The 12,582-nt window shown below is 41.4% G+C and overlaps 1 protein-coding gene across 12 annotated transcripts in view; it reads right to left on the reverse strand.

Moving 5' to 3' along the window:
* Positions 1-12,582, reverse strand: part of Chd2 (chromodomain helicase DNA binding protein 2) — a 128,882-nt gene that overhangs the window by 8,683 nt on the left and 107,617 nt on the right. For 10 of the 12 annotated variants that reach the window (XM_039112868.2, XM_063262626.1, XM_039112837.2 and 7 more), the window contains 3 exons: positions 11,155-11,333; positions 8,358-8,457; positions 5,606-5,819 (listed from right to left, as the gene is read on the reverse strand). In XM_039112868.2, the coding sequence (XP_038968796.1) occupies positions 5,606-5,819; positions 8,358-8,457; positions 11,155-11,333 (493 nt within the window). Of the gene's footprint in view, positions 1-1,702; positions 1,859-5,605; positions 5,820-8,357; positions 8,458-11,154; positions 11,334-12,582 lie in introns of all 12 variants that reach the window. The other 2 variants (XM_063262629.1, XM_063262627.1) reach the window with 2 other exon arrangements.

Here is a 12,582-nt window from a genome sequence, read left to right on the forward strand (position 1 = left end):
GAATTTGGAAAGCAATCCTGCTGTTTCACAGTACACCCTCACTAGACAGCTCATCACCTGTTAATCAACTTGCCTAATTGTGTTGAGCTGCTGAAAATCTAACTGGAGACTTCTTCCTTAAACCATAAGGAGTCCTTTGAAGGGCTGAGTTCAGAACCACCCTGAGATGGGCATCTCCTAGTCTGGAAGCCAAGGGAGTGAAGTAACACCAGCTAAAACTTCAACAAGTTTTAAAGCACTGTGTCATAGACTTGGGCAAAAAGACTAAAAATGAAAAGGAAAAAAGCGTAGAATGTCTCACCAGCAGGAGGCTACTGAGGACGGAGCTTTACATAACTGCAAGCAGGAGTGGAGACACGGCTCCAGTCAGGAGCACTTGCTGCTCCTGCAGAGCACTCCTCAGCTCCCAGCACCTACGGGGAGGCTCACAACCATCTACAACTCCAATTCCAGGGACTCTGATATCCTCCTCTAGCCTCTGTGAATATCAGGTGTGCACACGGTGCACAGACCTACCTACATTCAAACAAAAGAACTCATACACATGAATGAAACATAAATAAATCCGTAAGTAACTGCAATAATTTTTTTAGTTAGGGTCTTATTACTATAGCTCTGGCTGGCCTATAACAATGTAGACAAAACTGGCCTTGAACTCACAGAGGTCTGCCTGCCTCTGCTTCCCAGTGCTGGGATTAAAGACATGCACTATCACACTTGATTTAATGGTCCTTAGAAAGAAGGTAAAGATGAAAATAGATTTTCGTTAAAGATTTCTTTAAAAGGTTTTTTTCTAAAAGAAAAAAAATCTTGAAAAATTTACAAGAAGTTTAAGCTACTTTCAAAACTAAGAAATACATGCACATATCTATGCACACATACACTTTGTTGAAACGAACTTTGGTCTTCTGGAAGAAGAGCCCATGCTCTTAACTACTGAGCCATCTCTCCATGCCCAGACATATTTTTAGTGTATAGAAGCTTAAGGAGTTGTGGAAGCACTTTTTGAGATAATAACTTTCTATACAGCCTCAAACACAAAATCCACTGTGTGTATATATACGCAAATGGAATTCTATAACTATAACTTTCGTTTAGAACGAAATGCACTTCTCTAGACTTCTGTAGAAAAATTGAATCTTTGTAAAATATTATGCTTCTGTGGTACTTTGAGTCTTGTTCTTTACCTTTTCCTCTTCTGTCTCTAAAAGTACTTTGCACTTACTTTAACTGCTGAGCAATAAACAATGAACACTTATTAAATCCCTACACTCTCCCTCTACTCATTAAAGGTCACAGTCACTAATGGGCAGACTCGGTGTTTCACACCTTTTTCTGTTTTACAAGTGCTTAAGTATGTTTAAGGGAAATGGTTCCTTGATTAATCGGAATCAGATAGTTACCATAGAACCAGCAATCCATCCTATATGCATAGCTAGAACAATTACAAAGAAGCACTCAAGCAAATATTTCAGTACATTTATATTAGTATTATTCTCAGCAGAAAAATAAAAGGAGAAATAAAATGTCCCTTGATAAATGAACATTATGGTATATCCATTGAGTGAAAACATAACCTTCCATAAAAGGGAATTAAGAACTGACTCACACTACAATTAGGATGAACTTTGAAAACATTTTGCTAAGCCAGCCATAAGCAGTAATATACTGTATATTCCATTTACATGAAGTAGTCAGATACCTTAATTTATAGAGTTGAAGCACAGAGTTATGACAGCGAGAGGGTGGGATGGCACACAACTTCCATCTGAGGTAACAGACATTTCAAGGAGGCCCAAGTCACTATGTGCAGAACTCGGAATGTACCAAGCACCACTGGCTAATTCATCTTCAGATGCTGTATGAATTTCATCTCAGTAAATTAAAAGATACAGGCATGCAATTGATGATTGTTTGGTTCTTATTATTCCCCACTTTGAATTATTGTCCCCTATTTTATTTATTTTCTTTTACATCTCTGAGTGTTTTGCCGGGATGCATGTCTCGTTACCACATGCATGCAGCGCCTATAGAGGCCAGAAGAGAAATCAGATTCTCTAGAAGTGAAGTCACACATGGTTGTACGGTGGTGGGAATTGAACCCAGGTCCTGTGAAGAGTAGCCAGTACTCTTAACCCTTGAGCAATCTCAAACATTTTTAGTGAATAAAAGTTTCCAGAAAATGTGGGAGCACTTTTTGAGATAATACTTTGCTATGTACCATCAAACATGTAATCCTCCTGCCTCAGCCTCACAAATTCTGATAGTAACAGCAAGTGCACAATGGCTGGTTTGGCCAATTCTCTGAAATAATTGATGATACTGGGTACAGATGGCCTAATACTCATTTAACCATTCTCCTAGTTAGTGAGCTATATATTTCCTCATTTCACGTTATTTTGTAAAACAAACTAGAGCAATTGCTCTCCTTAATAACTAGTGTGCATTTCTCCTTTTTAATTACTGCTGATCAGAATGAGTTAAAACATAAAAATGGGCAGTTTTACAGTATCCCTCTTTGATATGAATTCTCCATCAATTCCCTAATCCTTAATCTTTTTTTTTTTTTAAACAACACATAACTATAATGAGGTTCGAGGAAATCTTACATACACTGCAGGACCTTGAACTCAGACCTCTCCTGCTTCAGCCTCTTTAGTTCTGGGGTGGCAGATACCACCACATATCTTACATTTAATCCCTATGTCTTTCTTTTCTTTCATCGAGACATGGTTACTCTTATTTCTGGCTCTCCTGGAACTCATTATGTAAACCCAAGCTGGCCTCAAACTCAACAGCGATCTGCCAGCTTCTATCTCCCAAGTGCTAGGATTCAGGGGTGTACCGCCTCGTCTGGCTGTCTCTACATTTTTCTAAACAAATCTCCAAAATTTAATCCAATCTACTTTTCTTTTTCTTTTTTAAGCTTTGTTTCAAAATTATATTTAAAATTAAATAAAAATTATATACACTTATTAGGTAATTTGATAAGGTTTGGCCCCCACAGACTCATGTGTTTGAATGCTTGGCCTCTGGGGAACAGAACTATTAGGAAGCATGGCCTTATCGGAAGAGGTCTGGCCTTGTTAGAAGAAATGTGTCACTGTGCAGATGGGACTTTGGGTCTTAAATGTTCAAGCTACACCCAGTGTGAAACACACACAGTCCCCTTCTGCTGACTATTGATGAAGAGGTAGACCCCTCGGACCCTCCAGCACCAAGTGTGCCTTGCACGTCACCATGCTTTCCACAGGATGTTATAGACTAAATTTCTGAAATGTAAGCCAGCCCCAATTAGATGTTTTCCTTGATAAGAATTGCCTTGGTGTCTCTTCAAAGCAATAAAACCCTAAGATACTCATTTTATGTGTGTCTTAAAATACATGTTAACTATACAATGACTAACCATGTTAACACATTTTTTTGTGTTTGTGGAAAAAATATTTAAAATCTCCCAATGATTCTCAAGGATATATTGTCAACTAATCATCATTTTGTACAGTTTATCTCTTACACAACTTTCTCCTAACTATAGTGTCCTTTAACCAGCATTTCCTCCACCTCCTATTCCCAATTTCCCACCCTTAGGTAACCGCTGTTCACCTCTCTGAACCTCTAAATCTGACTCTGTTAGATTTTGCATACTGAAGAAATCATGTTGTGTTGTCTTTCTGTACCAGCTCATAATTCTTAAACATAAAACCTCTGGGCTGATCCACATCGAAACAAGCGACAGGCTCACTTCTAATGGGTGACTGCCAATCTCTCACTACTAATGGACACTTAGGTTGAGCCCATACGCTGACTCCTGTGAGTAAGTATTCCCCAACAGTAAACCGGAGGAGAGTCCCGCCAGCTCATCAGCCTGAGATGCAGACGCTCAGTAGTGGGTCTTCCGGGTAGTATGGAGTTCTCCATTTAATGCTTTAGGAACCTCTACTCACACTTTCTCACTGGCTGTGTTCGTCTATGGATATTGGTAAAGCATAGCTTCTTCTCCACATCCTTGGAACACTGTGCTGCTTTGACAATGGCTATTATCAGACGTGAAGTGGTGTCTCACTGTGGTCCTTCAGTAATGCTGAAGGCTTTTCTACATACCTACTGACCATTTGTACACCTTTATTAAAACTTGAGACTAACAGGTCTCTCAAATAAAGGGCTTATTGGAGTACAGATGCTAACCTAAAGGTCAAAAGTTAGGCCACAGGTTAAGTCCCTGAGCCACCAGCAGAGGACTATACAGCAGCTGGGAAATGTCCACTGGATATAAGGCTAGGACCTAGTAGAGTGAAATTTGGGGAAGCTAAAACATAACCTGTTTACAACAAACTTACATTAGTTCCTGAAAAAGAATAACCCAGGGGCTGGAGAGATGGCTCAGAGGTTAAGAGCACTGACTGCTCTTCCAGAGGTCCTGAGTTCAAATCCCAGCAACCACATGGTGGCTCACAACCATCTGTAATGAGATCTGATGCCCTCTTCTGGTGTGTCTGAAGACAGCTACAGTGTAATCATATAAAATAAATAAATAAATCTTTTTTTTAAAAAAAAGAATAACCCATAAACGACGTTTCTGCTATGTCCTGTTAGTGCTGTGTGGCCACACAGGTAATCCTCAGCACTCAACAAAGAACGGGTACAACCTTCTCTGCTGATTAAGCTTGAAGCTGTGAGTTAAAATCATGTTCTTTTACCACTGCACCTCCCTGTCTCAACTATAACTTAATTTAGGGCAGTGATCTCAACTCTCCTAATACAGTTCCTCCTTTTGTAGTGACTCCCCAACCATAAATTTATTTCACTCATACTTCACAACCACAATTCTGCTACTGCTGTGACTCATACTGTAAATATCTGATATGCAGGCTGGAGAGATGGCCCAGAGGTTAAGAGCACTGGCTGCTCTTCCAGAGGTCCTGAGTTCAATTCCCAGCAACCACATGGTGGCTCACAACCATCTGTAAAGGGATCTGATGCCCTCTTCTGGTGTATCTGAAGACAGCTACAGTGTACTCATATAGCTAAAATAAATCTTTAAAAAAATATCTGATGAGGGAAATATATGTGGGCCCAGTGAAAGGGTCATTTAACCCCAAAGGGGTCAACCCACAGGTTGAGAACCATTGATTTAGGGAGTTTCAGAGTTCTCATCATCATCTTTTGAGAAATGTCTCTTTAGATCTTTTGCCTACTTATTATCCAGTCCCTTCTACTTTTCAGGTTAACCCTTTATCATATGTACAGTTTCTGAACAGTCTCTCACTGTCACAGGTTGCTTCTTCACTGCCATCCATCTATTGTTTATTTTTCTATTTGGTTATCTTGTTATCACCAACTAAATATTAGCAGACTGAGTGCCCACCTTATATAGAATGTAAGTTGCTCCCTAAGTCTGCCCATTACCTTTTGTTTGTTTATGGTACCTATGGTCCCTTAATTTAGAACGGGCCCTTAGCGTTCTAGATCTTTATTTCATGTTTTATTTCAACCAAGAACAGACAACAAGGTCTTGGTAAAAGTACAAAGGTCCTTGGAAAACAAGGTAACTGGGAGTTGTGACAGGGAGTTGTGACATCTCCATAAAAGCTACCTAGCGGCCTACCTGCATTACTAAAGTGTCTCTTGTTGGGGTGACTGTAGGTATCTCTTGGATGTCCATGCATCTGTGGGCCATGGGAGGCAGGCAAATGAGGCTTCTGAGGATGAAGGTTGTGTGAGGCATGGGACTGAGATATCAGAGAGTCCCGGCTGGAGCCCGAGGCCTCTGGTCGAAATGGTTTCTTACCACCAAGCGTATCATCTTTCTTCTTTTGTTCCTGGCAGAGTAAAAAAACCGAAGAGCTTAGGACCCCAGGCTTAAGTCCTGACAGCAGAATAAAGATCACCTCCTGAACAGGCCCCTCTGGCACCTCTCTACCTTTGAGCTGCCATTTAGTAGCTTCTTACCAAAACTGTGCATCAACTCCAGTGAGCTCCCATAGCGGCAACCACCTAGCATAGGCTAGCAGTCTGTGGACTTTGACCTACTAGGTCACTGCAAGAAAACCAACCTCTACTAACAAGCACTTGTGAGAACACATGGGAGACACTAAGTGTCACTGTATACAACCTGTCCCTATGCAAGTGGCCAGATAGTCGTCACTCTCAGAAGACTTCTGTGGCCGCACAAAATCATGACTGCTAGGTTTATAAGGCTAACTCGAGTAAGGAGCTCCCAACTGCCAGAGAGGAAGTCACTGCACCAAAGTCCTCGGGCTGGCCGTCTGAGCTACACCACTCCTTCCTTCATCCAAGGACAACTCTGAAAATGAAGATATTGTAACAGTGTGAACTGATTTAAACTCTAAGCAGAAGGGAAACGACTATTAAATTATTTGGTCTATATCTAAACCTTCGGTGTATATAAAGAACAGGAAAAATACTTTATTTGGTTCTATCTCTTCATTTAGCACATTATGAAAACATCTTCCCCTGTACAATGTTTATTACAACCATCCTTCATTTGAGGCTTGAGTATTACTATTCAGTAAGAAATGCATGACCATAATCTTCCCATGATTGTTGGACAGCAGTCAAGCCCACTGTACGGATGGTTAGCCCCTTAAACTAAACTCTTGGGTGGAGAAGCACGTGTTCTACTCCTCTGACAAACTGAAATCTTTTGTGCTGACTAGTTTTATGTCAACCGGACACAAGCTGAAGTCGCCTGAGAGGAGGACCCTCAACTGAGAAAATGCCTCCACAAGACTGCGCTATACGTAGGTGGTGATTATGGGGCAGGGTCTAGCCCATTGTGGGTACAGCCATCCCTGGACAAGTGGTCCTGGATTCTATAAAAAAGTAAGCAAGGGGAGGAAGCCAAGATGCAGCACTCGTCCATGGCCCCTGCATCAGGTCCTGTCTCCAGGTTCTGCCATGTTTGAGCTGCTGTGCTGACTTCTCTGATGATGAACAATGATGACGAAGCATTCCTCCCCTTGGCTCATGGTGTCTCATCTCAGCACTAGTGACCACAGCGAAGACAACTATCCTAGAGAAAGACTAAGATAACGCACTTGACATACATGTTTCACTCAACCTCACAGACTGCAGTGAAGTCCTTCACCACTGTGCCCACTGTCAGATCCTCAACCCAACTTACTGTCTTACCTAAGGGCCTTTCCCGACTAGGCTCTCACAGATGTTTATACTGACTAGAGAGAGGTCAGTGAGTGGCTCGGTGGGAAAAGCACTCACCACTAATCCTGACAACCTGAGCTTCAGCCTTGCAATACTCACTGTGAAAGGATAAATAGAAAAGAACAGACTACTGAAAGCTGTCATTGGACATTGTGGGATAATGTATCCTCCCATGAACTATCTTTCTCTCACTCACAAAATGAATAGACAAATATAAAAACTTTATTAGAGTTTCACTAACACACACTTACTATATTAATCCTATTACTACTATATCATATTCGTCAGTGTAAAATTAAATGATGAACTGTTTGAAGGTATAATTCTCAGGTCAATAATACATCAAGTTTACATTATAACTACAAGTCCATGCCGGCCTTGGCATGACTACAAATTCTGAGGGCACGGCAGTACATGAGAGACAGAGAGCCTTGTGATCAGAGCCTGACACATTAGTGAATGTGGAACAATGTCCCCAATTGTTCCTCAGGGTTTGATTTGGACATGGCCCATGTGGCAAGATAGCAGATCTACAGGAGGGCTTGCCCGCATGAGAACTAACGTTACAGCAGAAGCCAAGTCACTCTTATGCTCATCCCTGTACTTATACAAAAGGGCAACGACCACCAGGCTTGGCAAATTGTCTACTCCTTTAAGTGAGCAATTTAGATGCTTCTAAGCAAGAAGCTGGATGGATGCCAAGTCTATGGGCCCATACATGAATAGGAATACAAGAACTTTTTGCCCATGACCATGGGACTTATGACAATCCACATTACAAGCTAGAAAAGCAGACATAAAAAGAAAGGGTCTAGAAAATAAGCTTCTAGGTCATGAGACCACAGGGTAACATTTCCTTGTCAGGAATTAAAACACTATTTGGCTCTAAAGCATTGGCTATCTTACCTAATAAACAACAGTTTTACTGTCTGGCTATTCATGCAGTGTTAGGAACTAATTGAAAATCACAGTCAATGCATTATGTGTGGATCACAGGTGATGCACTCTGTGACCTGTGATGGTTTCTGTCACCCTGCTTAGGCTGTACACAGACTAAGAGCCAACATCCCCACAGGGTTATCACTACCTCCCCAGGGAAAAACAAAACCTAAGGGGATTTCCTGGAAAACTGACTTGAAATATTTGTATAAATTAGAACTAAATTTGTATTTTACCTCCTCTTCTTGAGATCTTTTCTTATGAGCCATCTTATATAACTTATGTAGTTTCCGTGCATCAAATTCTGTAAACTTGGAAACAAAAATCCATAGGTTCCTAAAAGAAAAATAGTACTGATAAATTAAACAATTTAAAAGCTGAGTTTGTTGTTTTGTTCTGATATTTTTTTCTCTTTTTTTGAGACAGAGTTTCTCTGTGTAGTCTTGGCTCTCCTAGAACTCAATAGATCTGCCCACCTCTGCCTACCAAGTGCCAGAATTTAACATATATGTGCCACTTTGCCTAGCTAAAATGTGATTTTATTTTATAAATGGCAAGCTACTGAATTTTGCTGTAAAATGTTCTCCGAGTCCTTGCACTAAGCTGGTTATAGGAGAACATGCTATAATCCCAGCACTCATTACCACTAAGGCCTGTCATCTCTCCTTCAAACTCTTAGAGACTCCAGAAGGTCCTAGCCTGGCACTGCTGTATAGCATAGGAATGGCACAAAGATAGGTGCTTACACAGAGATGCTGGAAGTAACAATGAGTCAGAAACAGTGAGTCCCTCCTCATCCAAGCTTTCCAGTGAGCACTTTCACCATGGCCGTGCTGGGCTGGGCCACAAAACAGTCAACACACTGTGTCGGGTAGTGAGCCTCTTAGTTTACTAAGGTCTCTCTTATAAAAAGCCACAGTCTTCTTGGCAAATTGCAAGTGACCCCACCCTCCCAGAGTCCACTTTCACGCCTCTGCTAAAGCCTTGACTGTGATTGTTTAACCATTTCCACTTAGCTCATCTACACTCACATTTCAAGGTAACCAGCCTTCTGCAGATGTGCACGGCTGTTTGGTCTCAATGTATCTGGGTGCCATGTGTGTGCCTGGTGTGTGTAGAGGCTAGAAGGGGGTCCGGAGTTATAGTTATGAGCCATCATGTAGACATAGGGAGTTGAACCTGGGTCCTGTGGAAGAACAGCACGTGCTCTAACTGATGGGCCGTCTCACCAGCCCTGTAGGCATTTTTTTCATACAACTTCTAAAACTGCTTCTACACCTACTTTTAGATGGACAGTTTCTACGGAAGTCATACCTTGTATTACTTTTGAACTTTTAAAAATCAAGGACATTTTAATGAAAAAGTGCTGGTGACCAAGTATTTAAACAGCAACAGAACCAAGAGCACAGTAGGAAGCCCAAGATGACAGGGTTAAGTGGGAAGAAATGATTTTTCAAACACAATATTTTATACTCAAGATGTGTGGCATGCTGCCATTAGCATCATGACCCGAGATTTCTGGAAACCTACTTTTCACTCAAAACCAATTGACTAAAATAGAGATGCATTAACTATGATCTAAATGGGCTGAAGGTAAGTTTATGGAAATAAACTTAACATTAGTTTTTCAAAATTCCCTCTAGTACTGGGAACTAAGGCCAGGGCAAGCTACTACGCTACATCCCCAGAGTCTCCCTAGGCTGGCCAGGCCTGTCCTGAATCAAACTGCAGGCTTCCCGACTCAGCATTCTGGGTGGCCGCACTGCCCATCTTGATGACTGTTACGGCTGCTCTACGGGGTTGTCATTTCCTCTGAGTAACTATGGGAAATACAGGTGAGTGTCCCTGCTCTGAAAACTGTGGGACTGGTACTTTAGGAGGAAAATTACACTCTTATCCTCACGTGGTAAGTCACAGTCAAAACACAGACGCACTAAATGCTCTGTACAAGAATACCTGTAGGTTACAGATAGTAAGTATATATGAAACAAAGGGGAATTTTTTAATAAATTTGCTTCCCATTTAAATACATGTTATTACCTATGTTTATGAGTATTTCAAAATCTAAAATCCTTCTGATTCTAAGCATCTATGATAAGGGATATCTGAGATATCTCTGTTTATAAATTAATCTGTTATGATGTCTTTCATTAATTTAAACGACTAGTAGAGTTCTTTAATTAAAGGAGATGAAAACAGAGGGTCCAAGTTCATGTACTTATAACCTTTGTTTCCCTTCACGTGTTGGAACCTGTCCTGATTGGTTTTTATGTTAGGCTGGGAAAAGAAAACATAAGTGAGAAAAGTCCTGACCAGACTGGCTGGTCATACTTTTTTCTTGATAGGTAACTGATTTGGGAGGGCCCAGCCCATTGTGAGTGGTGCCATTCCTGGGCATGTGGTCCTGGGTGAGCAAGCCATGAGAAGCTAACCAGGAAGCAGCAGTCCTCTGAGGTCCCTGCTTCAGTTCCTGTCTGCAGGCTCCTGCTCTGCTCTCGTCATCACCTTCCAGCAATGGAATGCGACCTAAGAGTCCTAAGTGAAATAAACACGTTCCTCCCCAGCTTGATGTGGGCATGTATTGTATCACAGCAGCAAGAGAGTATGCAACCTACCAATTTCTTATAGCAGACATAATAATACCTACACACACTAACCTGAGATGAGCAAAGTATTACTCTGGCTTCTATGTCATGTGGGTTTAAAGCAAATATTCTGACAACAAGCCAAAAAGCCAATTATTGTTGTTATTAATTTATTATCATTTATTACTACTGCTGCCATTATTATTATCATCATCTTCCTCATATAAACCCCATTAATGGTATAATCTTGCTACATCAGAAGAAAAGGCTATCTTGACAAAATAGCTTACTTCATGGAAAGGAAGCTAAAGCCCAAGGTCATGCTGTCAACAGATGAACCTCGTTGGCAAAAGATTTATTAAGGTGGCTATGCTATCTATTTTTAAAAACAGAGCACACTCGCACACTGTCAAATCAAATGGGCAGATTCAAGGCCAGAGTGGGCTACCTCCTCCACAATTTGATGTGCTCCTGCTCTGAATAAGCTCTAAGGCACTCAGCTATGCGGTCTCCAATCTTCAGCAGGCAGCTCCTGGTGTGTTCCAGCTGTTCTTGCACATTGAGTCCCTTGTCGGGTTTGTCCAACTGTTTCAGTGCCTTCTTCACAGGCCTCATCCTCTCCTTACACTGGAACAGGCCAAAAGAACAGCACAAGTCATTTCAGAGAGTTCGATTACCAGGTCCACACACTAAGATCCAGGGAAACACGCACTCCCACCCCCATGCTGCGCGTCACTATGGGAAGAGCGGGAACACCAGTGGAATGGGACAAGTGCAGATACACAGAAACTCTGGGGTATAAGTGCCATCACCATATTCGGGATTAGATGAGGACCTCTGATACCTGACTTAGCCTCTCTGAGTGTTCTGTTTCCTCATCTGCAAGAGAGCTGTGGCCACGAAGAAGATCAAACGTAAAACAGTATTATAGGTTTAACCTGAAAACCATGATCATAAAGTTTCTTAATAATAAAAAAACAAAAATACTATACTCTCTGGTAACCTCCTCAGCTGGAAACTCGTGGGCATTTTTCAGTATTTAATTTCAGTTTTTATAATGGCATAAAGAGACACTACGAATTGGGGAACACTGCTTCAGTGAGTGAGAATAAAAAAATATATCAACAGTTTCTACAGAACAGATAAATTACCATGCACTCAGGCTAGTCTGATCTTGCTATGTAGCCCAGACTGTTTGACAGTTTGTGATCTTCCTGCCTCTGCTTCCACGGTGGCAGGGTATCAAGCATGTACCACCAGATTTAGTCACTTATGTGGCTCGTATGAGCAAGACCCTTAGTTCAAAACCCATTCAGGTATTAGGTTATTTACAAACAACAGAATAAGGAAGAACGGGGAATAATTCATTTATTCAATTCACTTATTCATTCATTAATATGTTTCTAATACCTAACTGAACTTTATATAAAACATAATGCTCACAAAATATAAGAAAATGACTTCACTGCAAAGAAAGAAAAACATAGGCATATGCAAGTCGGTTTTAAAGACTACAGGGGGGGGCTGGGGATTTAGCTCAGTGGTAGAGCGCTTACCTAGGAAGCGCAAGGCCCTGGGTTCGGTCCCCAGCTCCGAAAAAAAACCAAAAAAAAAAAAAGACTACAGGGAAGTCAAAAGACATCACAGAACTGGGTCAATATTCTGTCCTCCATTGTCAGCCCAGGACAGAAACCGTTCACGTTGCAAAGATGACAGCTTTTTCTTCAGCCAGAAAGAGTTGCTGAAGTAAGCCATGACTTGTGAGGTTTGGAAAGATAACAGAGAGCTGTGGAACATAAACAATGGCGGCCCGTTTCCCATGCTCGCAGAGAAAATGAGTGTGTCCTGGTCCAGCTCTCAGCTTCACATCATGGAA

The sequence above is a fragment of the Rattus norvegicus genome, chromosome 1 (genome assembly GCF_036323735.1).
Source record: "Rattus norvegicus strain BN/NHsdMcwi chromosome 1, GRCr8, whole genome shotgun sequence".
Classification (NCBI taxonomy): domain Eukaryota; kingdom Metazoa; phylum Chordata; class Mammalia; order Rodentia; family Muridae; genus Rattus; species Rattus norvegicus.